Below are 23,574 nucleotides of genomic sequence, written 5' to 3'. Positions count from 1 at the left end.
TTGGATTGATCCTTTGCAGGCAAGTTCAACCAAGCACACACACAGAAACCCTATTCAGGTACTGATGAGGAAGATGGAGAGTGGCGCACAGTCTTGTGCATTGATCCAACCTTATTGCTAAAGGGACATGTCAGACGGACAATTGTTTGAAGACGCCGAAGACATAGGAGATTGGGGTGCCTTGCCAGACAGTGATGGAGCAAAGGGAAGTACCACAGATCATGCTCATTGTTAGAAATACATCACCATGTTGGAAGGAGATTTGGAGAAGGTGCCGGACCAGTTATGAACCAGCAATTCTCATGATGTGGGACTGTTAAACAGTGTTGGAACAGTACAGATGAAATTGAACCCTGGTGCAATACTACCACATGATAAGCAGTACCACATGTCTAGAGAGGCTGAAAAAGAGATTTATGAGACCATTATGGCATTGTTGAAGCAAGGCATAATACAACCTTGTGTGTCCCCATACAACACTGCTATCTACCCTGTGAAAAAGGTGAAGGGGTCCAGTTTGAGGATGGTCTAGGATTTGCACCCTCTTAATAACATTGTTGAGGCAGAGTTTCCGGTGGTACCGAATCCTACTACCATTTTCTGCAATATCCCTACTGGGATGACGCACTTCACGGTGATCAATGTAAAGAATGCTTTTTTCTCGGTCCCCTTGCACCCTTCACAGCGTTTACATATCGTGGTCAGTGATTCAAGCATACAAGGTTGCCCCAGGGGTACTGTGAATGTTTTCAACAGGGTGGTACAAATAGATTTGGGGAATTTACAGGTGTCCAGTACAGTAATCGAGTACATGGACAATGTACTAGTCTGTACCACTTCAGACGAGCAAAGAGCAGTTTCAAGGAGATTCAATAACACTTCTCACCCTGCTTGTGGAGAAGGGGTACAAGGTGGACCAAGAAAAATTGCAATACTGCCAGACAGAGGAAGTATATTTGGGGCAAGTGATATCAACCACAGGAAAAAAGGTAATGCCAGAGAGAGCCACTGCAGTTCAGAATAAGCCCCAACCAGTGATGGTGAAACAAATGCAGTTTTTGGGACTATGGTAGATCATGGACTACTCTAGTTACAAAGGGCCCTTACTGCAGGGACTTAAGAGAGCGCAGAAGATGAAGGGTCTGCAAGAATGGTCTGAAGAGATGGTGATATTATATGGCATTTATAACGCGCCTATACACAACTGTTTCAAGGCGCGACGAGGCAAGGCCGGGGGAACAGAGGGAAGGCAGACAACGATCCTACTAGGCCAGGTATCACTCAGATCGAGCAAGTGCATAGGAAGGGGCACGGGGACCTGTTTTCAGGAACTCAAGGCTGCAATCAATAATGCTCCAGTTTTGGCAACCCCGAATTACTAGAAACCATTTAATCTATTTTCTAATTCAAACAGCAAAGTGATGACAGCAGTCCTGGCCCACCAAACATCACTAGTCCATAAACATTTAGCGTACTACAGCGGACTCCTAGACCCAATGGTTCAAGGACAATTTCCTTGTGAACAGGCTTTGGAGGCAGCATCTTTTGTGATTCACAAGTCTTCAACCATTAGCATGGCTTGCCCGGTGACACTGTATGTGGAGCAAGCAGTATTTGCGATCTTGGAAAAGTCCAAGTCGACTTTGACGACCCAGAAAGTCTCAGGGTATGGGGTTATTTTATTGAATGCTTCCATACATCCAGTAAGGTGTCATCTAGTCAATCCCTCAACATTTGTAGATGAACCAATGAAACCTGATGAAATTGTCCACGACTGTGCAACTTATGAAGAAGAAGAGGAAGAGAGGACAGGTGTTAAAGAGGATGCCTTGGAGGGAGGCGAGTTGTTCTTTGTTGATACATCCTCGACAATTAATCGGGACACTGGTTAGGCGGAAGGGTGCGGCCGTTGTGGGGCTTTTGGATGGGGAATACCAGGTCCGGATGAAGAAACAGTTGCCTTCACATTACATTGTGCAAGCAGCAAAACTAGTGGGACATAGAGACGCTGGAATGAGTAAGGGGAAGGCAGCCACTATTTATTCTGACTATGCATATGTAACCTCCACTGTACATTTAGGCATGTCAAGGTGAAAGAGAAGAGGTTTTAGGAGATCTGACGGGACCCCAGTCCAGCAGGTTGCGCTGTTATCCAGATTAAACAAAGCGCTAACACTGTCCACAGAGGTAGGAATATTTAAATGTGCTCTGCATACTACCTTTACTGACCCAATAGTGCTTGGAAATGATGCTGCAGACAAAGCAGCAAAAGAAGCCGCATATTTGCCTTTTACAGATTCACACAAAATGGAAACCGTGTCACAGCAGGTACAGTTACCAGCCCCGTACACTGCAGTCCCTTTGTTTCAAATTGTGGAAATGCAGGAGAGAGCACTTAAAGATGAAAAGGAGCTCTGGGCAAAGAGGGGATGTGACTGCTCACCCGCGTATTGGCTGTGGAGATGGGAGCTTACATGAAAGGTAGTAATGCCTGTAGAGCTAATTCTTGTGGCGCTAGTGCTACTACACTGCCTGTTGCACACTACTCGCTGACAAATGGCACCAGAGCCCCAGGGGGAATGGTTCATACCAAACATCCAATAACAGGTAAATAGATTTGAAGGGAACTGTATAGTTTGTAATTTAATTTAATTTAGGGAATTTAATCCTGGAAACACCATGAAGACATAGAGTCCCGGCCCTCTGGGCATTATTGATTTTACAAATATGATTCAAAGATGTAAAAATGTTCGATACCTCATAACTGTTAGCCCATTTTGCTGATGGCTTGATGTTGGTCCATGCATACATCCTGATTCTAAGTCTGCAGCAAAACGTTTGGTGAGTGAGGTATTTCCACGGTGGAAGAATTTGTGAGGTCCTGAAGTCTGGCAATGGGACCCAGTTCTTTAATGCCCTGTTCTCAGAAATCACTTCACTCCAAGTTGTGTTCAACCACCCTCGGGCCAACCGATTCGTAGAGCGGTTGAACAGAGTTCTTAAAGTCGGTTTGTCAAAAATGTGTAGGGATTTGCACAAAAATTGGGTTTATCGTTTACCGATTGTTCTATTTTATTTGAGAGATCAGCCAGGGAAGGATTACCATCTCAGTCCACACAAGAATTTGACTGGGTATAGGTTACACACACCACTCCCACCTGCATGCGCAGCATCAGATGCACACAAGTCAGCAGAGATTCTTGGTGAGGAGTTTAGGGAATATCGTGTCAGGCTTGTATCTTCACAGGTTGCGTCTTCTCATCAACGGTATACAGGAGAAAATGGCAAAGAATTTGACGATCTACAGTAGCCAAAGTTTTTCCCTAGGGACCGTGTTTTTGTTCGGACCTTTGTCAGACGCTGGAACAAGCAGCGTTTCCATGGGCCACACCAAGTGGTTTTCATGACTACATTGGCTGTGAAGGTGGAGGGCAGCAAGAACTGGATTCCTATCAGCATCGTATGAAGAGATACCGGTGCCCCTCTAGCGGCGCAGGAGAAGGGTCAAATGTAAGTATGCCGTAGTGATTTGCAGTTTGTTCCAGTAGAAAAGGGGGGAGTGAACGAAAACCAGAGACTTCCTATAAAATACAAAAGGAAAATCTGGACTTCAGATGAATATTAGGATGATTGATTATATGGCAGTCTCTTTTTTCTTGTTATTGTGTTCCGGCATGACTGTGAATATCTTTTAATCATCAAGTACTGATAAATTTGATAAAGTATTATTCAGGTCACAAAGAAGTGTTTCTGACCTCATGGGAAATATGATGATGTCAATTCAGATCAGATATTAGATGCACATGGTTTTGCAGCAGATAATGTCTGGTGCAACCATACGAGGAGAGTGAGGAGAGAGATCTGAAGGATTTTGCTACACCTGTTCTCTTACCCCCATGCTTCTGATGTCCCTAGAATATTAATTCCTGATGAGTTAGCAGAGGCACTGTGTCTGGTGCATCTAGCCTTGTGCAGGGTCAGAGGGCAGTTACCAGGGCAAGCAGTCACAGCATCTATCCTTCCTCTTGATAAAGAATGTTCGACCACAGATCCTAAAGAGCAGAAGAATGTACGTTATACGCAAAGAGTCCAGTTGAATTTAAAAGGGGCCATCATAGTGAACAAAAGATGAAAGCAAGGGGCGAAGAGTTACAGAGCTGAAGGGATGAGGGGATTTTTGAAAGGAGAGGGTTGCACAAATTAACCAAGAGTGTGGAAATGTTTGGCACGAGTGCCTGAAGTTTCTGACATGGCTCAAGGAGCCAGAGAAACCAGTTAAGATCCAGTTACTCACATTTTCCTCTGCGTTTTAAGCGTAATGGCACAGTGTCTGTTGGCACAAATAGAACTGCAGCCGCACGCTTCGCATTGCTGATCTGGCTGGAGGTACATCTGTACTTCTTGAGGTGTTTTGGTCTTGTGGACAGTTCTCTTACCGACAATTACCTGCACCCTGGCGAGGTGTGTGCCATCTCACTACGCTACGTCTGCCTGGCCTCGTTATTCCTCTGGAACATTTGGCACTTGCCCATCTGATGCCCAAAGCTACATCTGTGCCCCCTTTGTCCCCTGTTCCCCTTGCATCCTGTGTCATTGTATATGGACAAACAATGATGCTGCCTGACCGTAATAAAGAACTATTGAAACAGACCAAGCGGTCCAACGACATCTCTGTAGCATCTTCAAAGGCTCCGATTGACATTCCTGAGCAGTATAAACTGTACAGTGGAACTGAAACGTTCTTTTCCTCCATCTTGGCCCCTGGTGTGCACAACATTGCGAAGTGGCTCCTGGTCACCCGATAAAAACGTTTACTGTTCGAGAATTCCTCCGAGTCAGCTTTTAGTGAGATCAAAGAAGAACTACAGCCTTGAGGCTCATAGCCATGCAGAATAGGTACATCCTCAACCTCCTGAAGCTATGCAGGGGGGGGAGTAGGCTGGAAAATTGGGAGCCTGTGTTGCACATTCGTACCTCCTAACGATTCGGAGAATGGACCTTTTACTCCAACAATTGTTGCATTACATAAGCTTAGGGTGGTTATGGATAACAAAGCAGCAATCAGAAATGACCCTTGGTTGGAGTCTTCTCTTGGGTGCCGTCTTGGAAGAGCTTAGCCGTTAAGATTTGAATGCCAATCATTGTCCTTTTCCTCATTATCTTTTGTTCCTGTGAAATGCTCTTACGGTGCTGTTCTGCCCAGGTACCGAAAGCAACTGACATGAGGACTGTGACCCTGTCCAAGGCTAGGATCTCTACCATTTCCTATCACATGGGTACTCTGACTGAAGCGGTCTTGTGTTCTCCACCAAATTGGGATGACTGTGTGGAGCAGCGGTAGATTGCAGAAATGGTGGGGGGTGAATGGGGTTTGTTCAGCGGAGGAGTATGCCCATAGTGGCCCCGATGTGAGAGATGATTGCAGCGTTTTATTTCCCAGAGAAGATTGGTTTATTAATGTATTAACTAAAGGGGCATAGATGATGGAGTAGAACGGTCCCAATGAGAAAGAGGTTCATGGTGAGCATGCCATTTTGGTGACTGGGGAGGGGCAACAATGTTGCAATTTAGCATGTATCTAGTGTAGTTAATACGATTTTGATAAGTGTTACTTTTAGTGTTACTTTGTATTTAAGTTGATACATTTTAGGTCTGTATGCCCTCAGCAAGAATATGTCAAATGTGCTGTTGCAATATAAAAACACTGTAGATGTGTGGTGTGCCACGTAGCGCCTAAAAGCTGGGCAGTGAGGAGCTTAGTATGTGCACATGAGAAAGGAGATTTGAAATGGAAAAACCACCGTGAGAGGATGCGGTAGTCTTGAACATACACGCACAGAAATTCATACATTGGGATCTTCAGGGAAATGCGATTGGGACAGTTGGAATACACAGGGTACATGGTGAATACACACATCTGTATGCCGTGAGTCCTCTCATAGCTAGGGATTGTGCAGGCCCACAATCCAAGGGTGACGAGATAAACTGTAACCGGGAAAGCTGGTTGAGCAACATTGAAGGCTAAATGTTGAGGAAAGGCAGCATGGCCAGCTACGGCCAAGGCTTGGGTTTTATGACATAGGAGATGTAATCTTTTTAAGTACATAGGAGCCTGTTATTCATTCTCCAGGGAAGTGCGGCCATTGGTTGCGTCAGTTTGGGACCGAGTAATAAACCCGGTGCAAGGGATGCTCAAGAGCAGAATTAACAAACGGCTTATGTGTTTCGATCAGGTTCTCAGGATGTGCCCAGAGGCCATGCATGCTGAATTGGTAGTCGAATAGATTAGTATGAAATAAGAACGCCAGCAAGTATAAGATATTTATTGCCAGTTCAAAGGAACTTGTTTGTGTGTCTCCCTCATACTGTTGAAGTGACCTTGCAAAGAACATGTGCATCACATTCAGGGTTAGAGGTCCTTGACCAGTTGGAACTTGTAATTAATTATATTTGTTGTGTGAATGTGTAACTATGGGACTACGTCATGACCTAGCGCAGAAAGATACCAAACAGGATTGTGATGTAAATATGAGCTGATGCAAAAATATGTTGAAAGGAGATAGTTAAATAAATGTGTCCAATGAGAGCATGGCAACTGAAGAGGATCAGACTTCTTTGTACAGGTTTGACCAATCATGTATGGAGGAATGATTTGTAATAAAATATGTTTGAGTGTTTTAACTATTGCAAAATGTATAAAATGTGTAAACTTGTGTGGTTCGAGGAGACTCTGATTAGTTTGACTCCACAGAGTCATTTAGCTCCTCTCGGCCATTTACACAATAAATTTGCTTTATGGCCAAACATGCACTTGCTTCTTAAGAGGTGGGCCTACTTTGGATTAAGGTGATAGGAGGTCCATCCACACACTATCAACCCATTGGTCCTCTCCATTCCTGCTATGCCCTGAATCTTCTCCTTGCATTACTTCCAACCGACATCCCCAATGTCATGCTAAGGGACTTTAACCTCCCAAGCCCTCCACAGCCACATGCCAACATCTTTCTCTCAATTTCATTGACCTCCTCTGACCTCTCCATTGACCCCTCTCTCCCTCTGAACATTCTATTTTTCACTCTAATATCTCAGTCCCTCTACTCCCACTCCCCCTCCTATCCCCTCTTCAATGACAGTCAAGCTGGACTGTTGTCCCTTACAATGATGCCGAGAGGACCTCCCTTGCATCTCTTTTCCCTTTTCAGGCCTTTTCCATTGACATATATTTTTTTTTTACTTTCACAAATAACTTACTTTGACCAATAGTATCCTACAAATACACTCACACCTTCCCCACTGACATCTAGAGCCTCAAAACAATGACCCATGCCACTGGCACAAGACACAGAGCCCCACCCTATTCCAGCCTACAAAATGTCCCTTGCTGCCCTCACCTCTGCACTTCACTCTGCCACATCATACTTCTTAACAAATCTAATTGTCTTCCTTGGCAATCATACCCGCAACCTGCTCTGCTCACACCTCCATATCGAATATCAATTGCCTCCTCTGGCTTTAATTACTTTTCTCACTGCCCTCCTCTCTCTGCCTCCTTCTGTCCACCACCTCTCCCCTACCCATTCTACCATTGACTACTTCTCCATTATCTCTCCTACCGACTTAGCACCCATCCTTTGCAGCGCCAACCCACTGTATGTTCCTGTGGAACCGTTAGGAACAAAGTGTTAGACTGTGAGGATCAATCACCTGTCCTTATCTCTCAGAGTGCTTGAACCTGATGACACTCGGCTAGTCCTAGAGATCAGCTGCAACTATTCTAAGGACTCTAGTAAAATCTCTGGCGTTTACAACATCATCGAAGCTTGGATGACTAGGAAATGGATGTGCCTCAACGGCAGTAAAACCAAACTCCTTATTTTTGGCTCCTGGCAGGCTCGCGCTAAACTGGGGGCAGATTTCACCACCTTTAATATCAATGTGATGCCTAAAGTTTTTACTTTGCCCAGGACCGGCAAAGTAAAAACTTTAGGCATCACATTGGAATCCTCAACGAGCGGTGAAGCCCAACGAGCGGTGAAGCCCATGTCAATCTACCCCAGCTCAGACACATCAGGCCTTCAATCATTGAAGAAAATTGCACCACTATTCCCCAAGCCACCAGACTTTCAAGGCTGGACTACGGCAATGCGCTCCGAATAGGGGCAAGCACTGTTTGTCTGACTAAAGGTCAGTCAATCCAGAACAGAGCGGTGCGCATTATTAAAAACATAACGAGAGGAGAACATATCTCAGCCAGTAGAAGGGATCTACACTGGTTGAAGGTGGAAGATCGTATTGCTTTCAAATCTAGCCCACTGTTACACCATTGTCGCTTTAGTATAGCTCCTCTCTATCTGCAAACACTAATCTGTCTACGTGCCTAGCAGATCAGGTAAACCAGGGTTAGATCAACAGCATTACCCACAAGCGGTCCAATAGACGGGGTAGATCCTTCCCTGTTAGAGCGGCCAAAATCTGGAACAAATTCCAAACTACTCTAAGAGTGGAACGAAATAACCTGAAGTTCTGCCGTGCTTTAAAAACTGCTCTCTTTAAGTAATCACTAGGATAGACGGTTGGTTCTTCCTCTTTCTGTGCGTCCTGTGTCATTTTGTTTTTCGTCTCTTGTCTCCATGTGGGCGCCCTGATGCCCACAGGCTTTGGCGCCTTATACATCTATAAATAAATACAAATAAACCTCTTCCCCCGCTGGACTCTTCCCTGCTCTTTTGAATCTGAAACCAGCCAACCGCTTTTGAAGACACTCTCTGCTGACACAAAACGTGTCAGTGAATAATCACCCAGTTTTTCACAATTTTCAGTTGTAAGGTACACCTGGTGAAAGTTTTATGTATGTATGATGTAACTTTCTCCTGCAAATGGCATTTGCTAAGCTCCCAAGTAAATCCAAATAGTAATTATGCCTGTCGGAAAAACAGGCGGAACACCTTCACCCAAAGCACACGTTCCTGAAAACCCATCAGCAAAATATCTTACGCAGTAAAATCTCAAGTAGAAAAGTGCCAAAACAGGTTCTCTCACACATGTCCACTTGCTTAATGCATCTCAATTTCCAAACGCACATTTTCATACCATAAATGTTTAGGTGAAAGTTAAGCAACAGGATATTTTGGCAGGTTTTACTAAATATCATGCAAGTAATTCCACTGACACTCGCAGAAGATCAAGGGCACACAACTTGATGCACACATTCCAGCTGAGATTCAGATGTGGACATTTCACCACTTTGCAGAACTTTCTACAAGACGTACGCTCTATTTACAAACATTTTCAGAATATATGCTCGATTATGTTATGTTATGTTAAAGGTACTTGTATAGCACACTGTCCCCAACGGAATTGGTCCCCAGGCGCTCTGGCGGATCCGTCAACAGGAAGGGCGGGTAGGGTTAGTCGGAAAGAGGGGAGAAGGAGAGTGGGAGACGTGGTGTGCTATTGGCAGCTTCAGCTCGGTATACACCGAGTGCTGGGCTTTGGTGCTAGTATCGGATCGGGCGAGGCCTCGGGTGCTGTGGGTGAAGTTTATGTGTTGTTGATGGTGTGGTAAAGTGCGTGCGGATTGCTGGGAGAGAGATGGTTGTGTGGTTTTGTGTGGGTTTAAGTATGCAGAAGATTGAGGGTTGGGTTAGTGGGGTCTGTATCCTGATTCAGGTACTTATGGTTCCGTTAGAGTTGTATACCCGTGGGTTGGGTTGTTGCTGGTTCCTCGTGGGCCGACTCGCTTTGGTGGTGTTGCGCTGATCCAACTGTATCCTATTGAGTATAGTTTGGATTGGTTGGTGGATCTGAACCTAATCTTCAGTTGTGGGGCTGGGTAGGTAATATCTATTCTCAGGTTATCTAGTGAGACCCTGGTCGGTTAAGGCTTTGAATGATTCAGGGTCGGAGTCGTGTTGATGTGTTGTCCTAGTGGATCCGTCTTGGTGAGCCTGTGTATTCAGTCGTTTGTATCCTTCTGTCCTGACTGGTTCTTTGGTTTCCGTGGGGTGAACTTCCTTGGGACTATTGTTTAGTTGTAGTTTGTGTGGTGGGGCATTGTGTTTCCTGCGGTGTGTTGGTGGACAGTGTGTAGTGATGAAACGTTCTGTTTCTCACCAACTGGATTGGGGCTCGTGGTGCAGTGTTTCCTTTCCCCCTCTATTTTGTCCTTAGGGCTGTTGGGGAATGTAATGGTTATGGTCATGGTCCTTTTGATGATTCGTCCTAGTGTGTTTTTTAAATTAGTTTTCTATGTTTACTGTCTTTGATCGTTTTGCTGTAACAAGGGTGTTGTCCTCCCCTCTGTGAGTCTAAGGGGTTTACGAAACTAGTTAGGAGTACACTGATTTATGTTGACCCTAATCGGAGCACATGTCACTCTGGGCAACCATTAAGCAAACTAACATGCTAGCTGGTGCTAAACACAACTCAAAAAGTATATAGAACGAATTTTTAATTTTTCATTAAGCTTTATATTGTGAGCTGTTTATTTACTTTATTTGTGCAATGGTTCAAGGGTTACTTTGCATAATTACTTTGCATAACAAACCATAATGTCATAAAATCACATACATAGTTAGACATTCACTAAAGAGTAATATTTGTGACATGGGATGTGGGTTAGTAATTTGTGCATGTGAACACCATCTTGAAAATACAATGCCCCATGTCATTGGAAAAGAAGAGCACACTATGAAAGTGTGAGTGAAAGAGACAATACGCCTTGGTCTCTTCTGCCCGGCTGAGGTCTGACCTTATTGATCGTTTTGCGGCTGTCTCCCGTTTGGTCATTTCGTATGTCGTGGGATATTTATCTTGGCTTTTCTCCATTGATTGATCGGTGTGTATTGCGGACACTCTACGTTAGTTGATGTTTTAGTTATGTCAGTGCCCCTGTGGCCGGTCTTTTCAGTTATGAAGCGAAGAGCCAGGTTTTGAGTAATTTCCTTGAGGTAAGCGAAGAGCCAGGTTTTGAGTAATTTCCTTGAGGTGGTTTCTTGTGTTCCATATGTACTTTGGGAGGTCGTTCCAGGTTTGGGGCTTGGTGAGAGAAGGAGGATCCTACAAGTTTTCTTTTTTTGTAGGGCTTCGGTTCCAGGCGGATGTTCATGCTTGATCTGAGCGTTCTTGTTGGTTGATGTAGGCGCAGTTTGTCTCTTAGGAACTCAGCGCCTTTGTTGTTTTATTGGTAGCTAATGTAGTGTTTTCAGCGCTGGTGCAGTGTGTTCTCTTCGGGGTAGTTTCAGAAGTAGTCTGGCTGCCGCGTTTTGAATGCGTTGTGGTTTTTTTTAGGAGTCGTTCAGGCATGCCTAGGTATAGGCTATTGGCGTAGTCTACTTTGGACATGACGAGGGCGATGATGGTGGTTGTTTTGTTGGTGAACGATAGGAACTGTAAGATTCTTTTTGCCGCTCGCAGGAGGAAGAAGCATTTCTTGAGGAGAGCGTTTACTTGTGGCTTTGATTGTTGTCCATTAGAACCCCTAGGATTTTTACAATCAGCGCGGGTGCTGAGGTTGTCCAGAGTTCCTTTGGCCAAGGGATGAATTGGTTTTCTCCTCCATTTTCTGTGACGATCATTATTTCAGTTTTGCCTGGGTTGATTTTGAGGGAGTTGGAGTTCATCCAGAAGAATACATCGCAGAGGCAGTTTTCTAGCGTTGAGTTTCTGTCCCGGTTGTCTTGTATTTTGAAGATTATTTGTGTATCGTCTGCATAGTTGTACCAGGTGAGGCTGTGGCTTTTGACGATTTTGATAAATAGATACAGGGAGATGTTGAATAATAGCAGGGAGAAGGATGATCCTTGTGGTACTCCACAGGTGAATAGATTTGAAGGGTTTCATCCATACGGTTTCCGTTCTGTTTGTTAGGAAAGATTTGATCCATATTAGGGCGTGTCTGTTATTTCAAGTCCTTCTAATCTGGTTATGAGGGTGTCGTGGTCAATTGTGTCAAATGCTGCCGATAGGTCTAGGAGTATCAAGGCAATGCTGTTGTCCGAGTCTGCGTTGAATTTCAGATCAGCCCATATTGAGAGTAGAGCGGATTCCGTTCCTCTCAGTGGTCTGAAGCCAACTTGTGCCTGGTCTAGTAGGCCGTGCTCTTCTATAAACTCTTGGGTTGTTTTGTATATGTACGTTTCGAGCAGCTTGGCTGTATATGGGATTTTGGAGATGGGTCTGTAGTTGGTGAGGTCCTCTACGTTTCCCGCTGTATCTCTGAGTAGTGGTCTGATGTATGCAGTTTTGAAGGCTTATGGCACTTTCCCAGTTGCGATGGAATGGTTGAGGACATTCCTGTGATATTCCATGAGCGTTCCTTGTTTAAGAATCCATTTGTATATGTCTGGTGGGCAGGGATCTTCGGGGGACCCCGAGTTATTGCTTTCATTCACCAGTTTGATGAATGTCTCCACTAATATTTCTGGAAAGCTTTGTAGTTTGGGTGTTCCTCCTGGGTGTAGGTGGGGGTTGTGGTCAGATCAGACTGTCTGCTTTGTATGGTTTGTTGGATGTTGGTGATTTTGTTTTTGAAGTGGTCTGCATGGTCGTGTTATGCGAACATTTTGTCGATTCCCATATGAACATCCCCTTCACGAATCAGAAAATGTTCCAACTTTTTCCAGGTGCAAGTTACGCTTACGTCTAGAAAAAGATGTATGACTTGGCCACATAACCCGATTAAAATAACCAATAAAGCAAAAACTCACTATTGCCCATCATTCGCAAAAACACAGAAACCACATTTGTCATTTGACACAAAGGCCCTGATTCAGAGAGCTTTTTCCTATGGCACTGCACCATTGTAAAACGCTTCTGTGAATCAGGGTTATTATCTGAAGCCAAAACCTGTGGCTTTATCAATGCTGGTTTTCATTTCAGTGATTTCCCCTGTGTTTTTGTTTGAGACCGATTACTTGGTCCAGCAAAGTAAGCTCTTTGTCCCACTTATGCAGCCCAATAACTTGCCATAAATCAATTTAACATAAGGAGTGAGACTACGTTCACACATTATAAATCAATCCTCTGTGGAGGCTAAAAAAGCTCTAACGGTGTGACAGCAAAGGCAACCAATATAAACTAACACGCATAACTAGCAACAAATTGCAATGTCAGGATTGTGTAATGGGAACTATTCCCTCACTATACAACGTTGCAATAGGTTTGGCAAACTAGTTGGCCTTAAAGCCACAACTAAAAAGCATGCCCATACCATCACATCAAGTTAGACATAGAATAACTGGGATTTATTTGGCAGCTTAACACAGACTACAAGCTGGAGACATTTTTTACTCAAAGAATTGGTGTCATGAGACGATATACATATTACATTAAGTATCTCTTTCCAAAGTGAGATTCACTTATATGTGTGCCTTAATCAAATAATTAGTTCAGATTATATAGATTTGTTTGTGACAAATATGAGAAATGAATATGATTAACAAGCCACCTTGGGAAATTTCAAATAGCTCTTATGTGCAGCTCATAGGCAGAATACTAAAAAGATGCCCATTAATTTAATTTGTTTTACTGTGCAATTTCGAAACAACTAGATCGGAAGCTACTGTTCTCAAAAGGAAAAGAAGTAAAAAGGAGTACTCTATAATTCACACAAAACACTATGAATTGTATACTTATGGAAAAAGCGACATTGCTTAAATCCCATGTTGCAACTGCCTCCAATGTACACTCTAGCTGCCTCCAATGTACACTCTAGCTCCTCATTACTGGCAATGACCTATGCAAGGAGCTACATTTAGCTTATGCTCAGCAACTCCTTATTTTGATCAGTGTGGTGGTTACTGACATGCAACATTAAACAGAGCATTAGAGAAAACTGTCTGAATATAACCAGGATGTTGTACACACATGTCCACTATTAGAAAACTGTTTCAATCTTAAAGTAAAATTAAAAAACAATCTCACCTCCCTGCCAGTAAGGACGTGTCTTGCCAATTTGACTTTGGCAAAATTTCCTTTTCCTATTGTTTTCAGCAGCCGGTAATTTCCAACGTGGGGCTGTTCATCAGTCGTGGACGTAATGGAATTCCTACATCGTGGAATATTCTGTCTGCTACCAGATTTGGAAGGTGGGATGTGTGGCTCAGGATATCCATCCACGGATGTATGCTGCAAAAACAATGAAAATTATGTAGAGTCACATCCATAATAATCAAAAGGTACTTAAACAGCATGAACTGAGTGGCATCTTGAAACCAGTGGTTGACACACATTACTGGTGGCTCATTTATAGAAGATTTAAATATACTAGGAATCAGAGCAACAGCCCGGTGTATACAACAAAATCTCAAATACCAGTGATAAAACTAGCATTATCTTGTATCTATGTCATCCGAAACGATCACAGTTTACTCCACACTTCTTACCACCACCAACCAGGCGAAAGCTAAAATCTAGAAATAGAACATTACACAGACCGTTTCCATGCAATCAGTAAGAGTTCAATATCCATCCAATGCATAGAAAGTAAAGTGATATCGATCTGTCGCACACTCCAAGGCCTGGGAATATTTCATCTGCTTTTCAATTTAGGGCACAGTCTGTCGCAAGCGTTGAAATGCTATTATATTAACGGTACAAAGGAAATTAAATAATGAATATAATTAGCACCAGACTATGGATACAAAATATAGGGGGTGGGGAGATTTAGATAGGAAAATCCATTTTAGAAATCTGCCATCCAATTCTCTACAAGCTTTTCAACCTTTTTAAAATAAAGTAAAACCATCTGAAACGTACCCTTTCATTTCATTCGCCAACATAAAGTATGGCCGTGTACATTCTGGTTAGGTTCTGAATATAGTATAAGCATGTTCTGATAGAATTTTTCTTGCACCGAATAGAATACTTCACTCACATTTTCAACTGCTTGTTTGAAATCATGATTGCCAGAGTTCCTATTTGAAAACAGTATTCAGATTTGAATTGGAAAGTCAAATATCAGGGCGTATTTTCTAGAATAGGCATTCATATTTGTTTTAATATTTGTGCATGAATGTGTCAATATGTAAAGTAAACTGGTCATTATCAGGTAAATATAAATGTTAGTGAGACAAAAGTGGGCAAGATGCACTGTATTTGTCACCGTATTTGAAGCATTGCGAGTTCGGGAATCACATGCATTTTCCTGGTTCATAGTTTGTCCCTTTTATGTCCCCTCTATCAGACCAAACGATCTAGATGGCCAAGGCTCCTGCACTGTAGTTCATGACCTTGTCAGCTGTATCATGCTACTCCATGAAACCGGATGGTATTGGGCTTAAGAATACAAACTTCCTTTGGAGAGCATGGATGTTGACCAAAGTATGGGGTTAAACGAAAAGTGAGGATTATTAAAAGGTATTTAGCTTTGGTAACCACCAACATTGTTGGAGAGCCACAAATGTAATTTCTTTTTCAATCTATTGTAGTTGGATTCAGTTTTCAATTTGAGATGTAAATTGTCCCAAAGTGTTTAAGAGCAGGGGTGTGGCAAAGCAGCGCATGGAGCTGCTGTGAGCCATGGCAGCTCCTGGGACCCCAACTATAATGGGAAATGTGCCCCGACAAATATAGGATACTAACCTAAAATAATGGGTGTGATGGTATCAAGTGCTTACAAAGGAATTTTGGCGGAAAACCTCAGAAGGCTTGCCAAACCGAAGTAGTCTGGGGCTCTGCTTATAACATGGCAGCCTGGGGATCGCGTCCCCCCTGAAGGCTGAAAGGCCTGTGCCTGTACTTTCTGAAGAGCTTTTGCATCCAGACTGAGTGGTTAGCCTGGAACCAACTTGGTGGTACGATGAGGATCAGATAGCTGCAGCCTGTTGAGCTGCCTGGCTGGTGTGCACTCCGAAGCCTAGTGGCACCAAGGAGGTGGTAAGGCATGTGCCTTGGTGTCGTCGACTGTGGCACGGCAGCCTGTGATTTGCGTGCCTACGACCAGGATGTGCTCGTGAGAGAATTGTTGGGTTACTTCTCAGCGAAGCAAGGGGGGCAGCTGCGGATGATCGCCATGAGCATCACTGGTGCCTGCTCAGGGTTAGAGGATCAAAGCCTGGTGGTTCCAAGAGCCCTGCTGGCAGAACCAGTAGCTGCAGCATATAGAAGAGCCGACTTGGAGGCCTGCCGTAAAGTGGCACAGGAGTGGAACCGTATCTTGGCACACAGTTGAGCCTCAATGGTAGATAGGTTTTTATAGACCCAGTGTCTAACCCCAGCTCGCCTACTGCAAGCCGCTCTGCTGCCTTAGACTGAGTGCTGACTAGTGACCTCTACCCAAACAGAAATGGTCTAGAATGATCAATGAAGGATACTGGTGCTCCAACCTGCTCACCAGTTGCATCATCAGCCAAGGTGGTTAGTCTGATGCTAAACAATATGCACTTTTTGCATACAGCGCCCCAAGTCATCTTTTAGAACAGCAGCCTAAGCAATACTTCAGCACTCCAGGCTCTTACATGTGGTAAGACTGCACTACCGCAGCAGGATGGATGGCACACACCATGCAGAAGGAAGTGAAAGAAAGCATGTAACATCAACATTTTCCTTGTCTGGGGCAGGTCATTGAAGCGACATGGCTTGGTGAATCTTCGCCAACAGCTCTAACATCTGAAATACAGGTCACAACTAAGGTTTTTTCCTTGACATGAACAAAAGGGCATTTTCTTCAAAAAATGAGGTTACACAATCCCTCACTGAACTCAAAATGAACGGTTGGTCCCTGAAAAGCCAGTAGAAATCTTGGAAACATCAAGGACCAAGTGAGGCTTAAGTCCAGTTAAAAGCATCTTTATTGGAAATGGCCCGGCGCTTCCACCGCATCCACCTCACTCTCTCCAACCGCCGCCTTTGCGCTCACGTTCCCTCGTCCTCACCGCTCATTTCAATCACAACATTCCAGCATCCACATTCTGGAGGGAGCGCTAGCGCAGCATTCCACAGTGATAGCAATAGATTCTAACACTAACCAAAACGAACATACTAGCTCTCAACCACATAGAGCTGGCCAAAGATAAAGAGAGGTAGGACTTTGATCCTCCCTGGAGAGCCTGTAAGCTGCCAGAAGCTGCCATACAGAACAGGGACCGATGGAGACCGGGATGCTGGGCAGACAGCAGATACATCCCAGCGGAGCACGCCACTAAGACATGAGGACCACAGCAGGATAAACAATCATCCAAAAGCGAGCTGGAGAGCGGAAGGAGGATCCACTGTACCTGTGAGGGAACAAGGTCTGTGGAACCGCTGCATGACTTCAAAGGCGAGAGAAGCTCAGAGAAACTGGTAGCTGGAGAGAGAAGAAACCTACACAGCAGGGGTAAGGAGCAAGCCCCTGGGGTTGAGAGAATCTGTAAAGCGAACTCTGTTCATGAATTGGGAATTGCTCTTCGGAGCAGGTAGCTGAGCAAAGAGTTAAACCAATTTGGGACAAAGGAGAAATCCCTGGGGTGAAACCAGTTGTTGAGAACAATCGCAAAGCAAGAATGGTCATCTTCGTCGTACCAGTGCTTGGAAGGATCCCAGAGGATGTTATGTGCCACACAATGCCTGGCAGGCTACTGAACCAGACCCGAGTAAAAGACATTGCAAACCAGAACAAAGGCTCCAGGACCCATATGTTGAGAGAACCGGGTAATACCATATGAGAAACATTGTTTGGCAGGATAGTGAACCGAGTCCGATTAAGAGACATAAAACTGAGAAAAGGGCCTGGGACCCATCTCACTGGAAGAAAAAGGTAAGGGAAGAGAGGGATATCCTTTGGCAAAAATCAAGAGAAGACCAGGGGAAGAGAGATATTCTTTTGGCAAGATCAAGAGAAGAACAGGTGAAGAGAAAAATATCTCCAGGCAAAAGAGAAAAGAAGGCCATAGGAGGAGGAATATAGCCTCTCGCAAAACCACGGACATCACTGGAAATATTGGAGGAGAGCCTATGAAAGGATTGGGGAAGGGAGGTATTTTCCCCCCCAACTATGTGGAACTGTAAAGAGTGGATAAGAAGACCGGGGGAAAGGGGTGTGGCTACAGAGCCATGGAGTAGGACGTTTGTCTGAGGGGCTCCTGCTGATCCGGACGCAGAGAGGCGCTTAATATGGACCACGACATTCGTCTTTGAAGCGGCAGCTGATTGAACGTGGGGAGCATAAAGTGAGTGCAATTTCACAGTGAAATGGGAAGCTGCGCCCGAGTTCGGAGCCGGAGCGTCACAATGAAATCCCATCGTAACGAAATACTAGATGGCCGCAACACCCGAACAAAGTATTAAGCCCACAGACCCTGAAGCGGAATGAAGAGCGGCCGCGACAGGGCTGGCACTCCCCGTCGGACGGAACGAACGAGATCAGAGTGAATCGGGGAGCTAACAAACAATTCTACACAGCGCAGCATGCAGTGAACAGACATTCTACATAATGCTGCCTTAGAGAAAGAACACCCGTAAGGAATGAGACGTGTATGCGGCTAACGGAGCGTAACTCGATCCGGAGCTTCCAAAATCGGAGCGGTGCGGAGAAACCATGAGAGACACAGTTCAAAGAGCCCGGCTGACTCAGCAGACTGCCTGAACAATGGGAAAGAAGGCATGATCCGACGAAAGACTGCGGGCGCATTGGCACATTTCGTGGGTCTGTGCGACTATGTTGCCATATTGAGATAGCGAACGCCCATCGTGACAAGTGCAAGCCCATAGACTGTATTTGGCCGCAAGGCTGAAGTGTATGTGAACGAACAGAGGATCCACACTGGTCTCCGCAGAGGGATACAGTATCTTGCACATGGCTGATATCCCCAGGGCCGTTGGAAAGCAGTGAAATTGACGCACGAGGAGCATAGGAGGATAGCTTACGCATTCTGGGAGCGCAGAGAAAACACAACACAGGCAGGGATTTCAGAATTGCAAGTACACACGGCAAGGGCAGTGCATACGCGCGCACAAGGAGACACGAGAAGCCGCCCAGCACACCGAGCAGACAGCCTACAAGGACACAACACTGTGGGTGCTCGCTCCCTTCATCGAAGTGCCGGACGAGGAGATACAACAACCGGAGATGCAAACATACTACTGACAGCACATTGCAATGCCTCAGTCACATTAGCTGCAATGTTACAACAGGAGACAAGGAAGTGCAATGAACACGCTTGCAACTGAGACTGCGGTGAGCCCCGGTGAGTCAGTAATTGCCAGAGGGAGAGGCGGGCCCAAAGAAGACTGGCCCCGGCCACAAGCTAATACCGGACTGTGAGAAGGCCTCAACCCATAGTGCATCACACAAGCCCGACACTCGACAGAAGCAGAGCTTGAACAGCAACTAAATATCCCAGATGACACGTGTGGTGGCCACCGGAAATCACGGCAGCTGGAACCCCGCGCAGAGTGGCAAATTAGACCACTGCTGGGGACTGTAAGGTCTATGGTAACATCAATATACGCTCACAAGCCCCTTGGCGCGTAGATAGCAAGAGGCCCCACCCAGAGCCAGATTGCAATGACTGAAAGAAACAGCAGCAGCCACGGATGTGGGAGGACATAATCCATTCGCGAAGCGAAACAAACAGCATACGAGAACTCCCATCATAGCTCCCTGCAAGCATCATAGTCGAGGACGGACAAACCTGAGGCGCTAGAGGCCATACTCCTGAGCACCCGAAGAGAAACATACGGCAACATCAGGATGGCAAATAAGCAGACCAAGGGAAAGGGCAAACAACCTAGGCTAGAAGAATACGCCAGAACACCACAATTTTCAGAAGGGGCTAGAAGTAAGGAGAAAATCCCCACCAGAGACACCGCCACGGAGAGCAAAGACCAGCAGATCCTGGAAGCGATTGCAGACCTGAAATTAGCATGGGAAACTAAACTGGAATCGGCCATGGTTGAACTGAAGGCGGCACTGGACCTTAAAGTAGGCGCAATACAGGAAGAGGAGAATCTCCTCAGGCAAGACGTCAGAACGCTGGCAGAACGTACGGGTGAATTGGAAAAGGAGATGACCCCGAACATAGCTGCATGTGCGTCTCACAAATCGGAGGATTCGCGGTGGAACGGGCGCACAGGGCCTTGACGAGGAGGCCACTACCAAGAGCCCCACCTAGGCCAATAATTGCCAAAATCCTGAACTATGGAGACAGGGAAAGAATCCTAGGATTTTTTCGGAAAGGAGGAACGATACAAAGGGCATCGGCGAACATCACAGCATACCCGGATTACTCACCGCTGGTACAAATATGCTACGTGAACTATGGAGCAGTGAAAAGGTGGTTGCGGGAAGCGGGTTATAAGTACATACTAATATACCCGGCGAAACTGAAGGTGTACCACAGAAACAGAGTATTGTTCTTCGACACACCAGAAGAAGCGTCAGAGTGGCTTGACACACAGAACTGCACTTCGGAGACCGGTATCCAGAAGGAAGACGGTGCAGATAGGTAAAATGGAGGCTGCAGTACCCATGGTGCTGCAGACTCTGGGACTGGAATATAAGACAGGGCGAAGGCAGTTGGGACTTTCGCTACATGGGCTGTGTAAATTAGAATGCTTAAGCACGGTGATATAGCGCATAATGCAGCAGCCTCATGGAACCTGCTCTCACACCCCTGCAAATAGACTAGTTAGGATACTGATAGATCGGTAACACCCTGCTGGGTTCCTGATCTCGGCAACCCTAGGTAGGACCAAATACGGGGGAGCATGAGATCCAGGGATGGAGATGGGCATCAGTTTGGGAAGGGTAGGGTGGGGGGGAAGGGAAGGGAATGCGTGTGGCGAATTTATTTGGGGGTGACGGAGTTTGGGGGTTAGTGTGATGCTTGAGCTAAAACATGACGCTGATGCGCAGTACATTCTGGGGGCACTCAGAGCTATAATGCATAGTTATTCCATGCCTCAGTGAAAACTGCACTTGCTTTGCTAAAAAACATGCTTTCAATGTTATTCGCTGCTGAGCCTGGTATGCAGGCCGCAGCGCTGGGAAAGCGAGAATCTACAGGTGCAGACTGGCACCAGATATAAAAAAGGTTATGTTATGTCTTGCTCCAAGGTTTCAGGATGAGTTATGGAATTGTTTTCCGTGGTGCTTTGGAAGATGGAAGCTTTGCTCCTTGGGGTTACTGTCAGTTGACCCGGCCGGCAACCAACGGTCCCTCAGCAATGCGCGAGCGCTAATACCAGAAGGTTCGAGAAATTGCCACCCCTTTTTGAGGAGGGCATATATGCAGAGCTCTGGAAAAGTCAGGTGGAAGAAACACAAAGACCTCAGTCGAAGGGGGGACGCCTTGTTCCGACCTTCCTGTGGGCTCTTGTACTCTCTGCCTGGCTGTTACCATGGTCTTCCAGCCGCTTCTGGCGAGATGAGGGAGCCTCAATAGTTACTTGAGAAGGCAGAAAGTGGACATAGCATTACTGCAGGAAACCAACCTTACCAAAGAGAAACTAGAGGTGGTCAAGAAAAAGTGGAGAGGGACCACCGTGGGAGCGACATATTCAGCTTACGCCAGGGGGGTGGTTACCTGGGTAGCACCTCATGTGCCATTCCAGATGCTTCAAGCCATGGTGGAGCCAGACGGGAGGATGATAGTGATGTAAGGGCTGCTGGAGAACAGAGAATGGAGTATCATAAACACGTATTCCCCCAACCAAGACACAGCAGCCTACTTCAGGACCCTACATGGAAAAATTAGCCCCCTCTTGGGAGACGCGATTATATGGGGAGGGGATTTCAACTGCACGCTATATCCCAAAATGGACAGGTCAGATACGAAACTAGATAAACCGACCCCCACCGCAAAAGCATTACAGGCCCTGCTGAGAGACTTTGGGCTAGAGAATATCTGGAGACAGCAACACCCGAATGATAGGCACCATTCACATTACGCCGCCCCCACAAAACCTGTATATGGGACTGGACTATATGTTCATCGCCTCTGAACTCCTAGGTGAAGTGATGAGCTCAGAATAGAAGGCAAGAACGTTATTAGACCAATCCCCCCTGGACATGGAGTGGAGACAACAGCCCCCAGAGCAAGTATCCTGACATGGAGGCCTAGAGCCGAAGCCCTGCAGGACTCGGCATTTTGAGAGGATTTAAGGGAGGAGATTATTGAGTGTGCAATACAGGGAGTGTGCAGTCAGAAGAAACTTGGGAAGTGTTTAAAGTGGTAGTAGGAGGTGCAGCCATATCCAATTCTAGAGGGCTCCAAGGGGGCATACAGCAAGAGCTACAAGAGACAGAAGAAATTGGAAGTAATAATGCAGAGGGGTGGGTACCTCACAGGACGACACCGAACAAGTGAGCCAACTACAGCAAGCTAACAGGGAGCTATGAGAACGGCTTTGCAAACTGAATTATAAAAAATACATCAAAAGGCAACACACGGGGGGGACAAAACAGGGAGGCTGCTAGCATGGCTAAATAAAAATGAGACAACGAGAACAGTAATCAGGGAGATAACGGGAGAAGGAGGGCAGATCTGGAACACCCAGGAGGGAGTGAATGAGGAGTTTCTTACGCCTCTATGAAGATACAGGGGAGGAAGTAGGGCAGGAGACGCAAGAAACATTGGAAGACATGGGATTACCCAAATTAAATGGGGAGGCAAGAGAGAACCTGGAGGCCCCAATCACCATAGAGCAACTTGAGACAGTGGTCCTGCACTTACCCAGCTGCAAAGCCCGGAGCCAGACGGGCTCCCTAGTGAATTTTACAAAACATACAGGCGAGAAGTACTCCCCCCGCTGTTGGCTAAGCTAAATGAGGCGTTCGAAAGGGGAAGGCTGCCGGAATCCTTAACAGAAGCAGTGATTGTTCCGCTACTGAAACCCGGTAAGCCAAGCACAGAATGCGGGTCATACAGACCCCTATCCATGTTAAATCAAGATAGCAAAATTCTCACGGCAGTGCTGGCAAACAGACTAAAAAGGGTAATTAACAATCTCATACACCCTGATCGAACTGGCTATGTTCCGGGAAGGAGCATAACTGACAACCACAGGAGACTCCACCATATAATAGAGCAGACAGAGAGTGACTTTGGCAAAATGGCAATAGTCTCGCTGGAAGCAATAAAAGCCTTAGACTCCGTGAGGTGGCCGTGGATGATAGCGGCCTAGAAAGAATATGGGATAGGACCCGGGTACCTGAGGTGGGTTAAGATGATATACAGCTCCCCAATGGCTAGGGTCAAAATGGGCACAACAATCTCAGACAAATGGCAACTCAGCAGGGGCACAAGGCAGGGCTGCCCCTGGTCCCCCATGCTATATATTCTTGCACTAGAACCATTAGCAATCAGCCTCAGAGAACAGTACGGGGAAATAGGAATCCACACGAAGGGGGGACCGCACTTGATATCATTGTACGCCGATGATATGTTGCTATACCTGCGCTTCGCAGAGGAAAACTTGCAGTATGTCCTGGAAGTGATGGAACATTACGCGACCCTTTCAGGCATAGCAGTAAACCCCAAAAGGTCAAGCATGTTCCCCCCTGGGAAGATATAGGGGGGCCCCACAAGGGGACCTACCTATCCTGCAGATACCCTGGCAGACCAGAACTTTCAGATACTTAGGGATCAATAT

General features: G+C 45.7%; 1 protein-coding gene across 4 annotated transcripts in view; it reads right to left on the bottom strand.

Annotated features, from left to right (window-relative positions):
• MARK1 (microtubule affinity regulating kinase 1) overlaps positions 1 to 23,574 on the bottom strand; it is a 947,566-nt gene that overhangs the window by 685,947 nt on the left and 238,045 nt on the right. For all 4 annotated transcript variants that reach the window (XM_069608596.1, XM_069608592.1, XM_069608593.1 and 1 more), the window contains exon 2: positions 13,924 to 14,127. In XM_069608596.1, the coding sequence (XP_069464697.1) occupies positions 13,924 to 14,127 (204 nt within the window). The remainder of the gene's footprint in view (positions 1 to 13,923; positions 14,128 to 23,574) is intronic.

This window comes from Ambystoma mexicanum, chromosome 4q (genome assembly GCF_040938575.1).
Source record: "Ambystoma mexicanum isolate Mex_15411 chromosome 4q, UKY_AmexF1_1, whole genome shotgun sequence".
NCBI classification, from domain to species: domain Eukaryota; kingdom Metazoa; phylum Chordata; class Amphibia; order Caudata; family Ambystomatidae; genus Ambystoma; species Ambystoma mexicanum.
The sequence above is the reverse complement of the archived record's forward strand: the minus strand, read 5'-3'. Positions and strand labels throughout refer to the sequence as shown.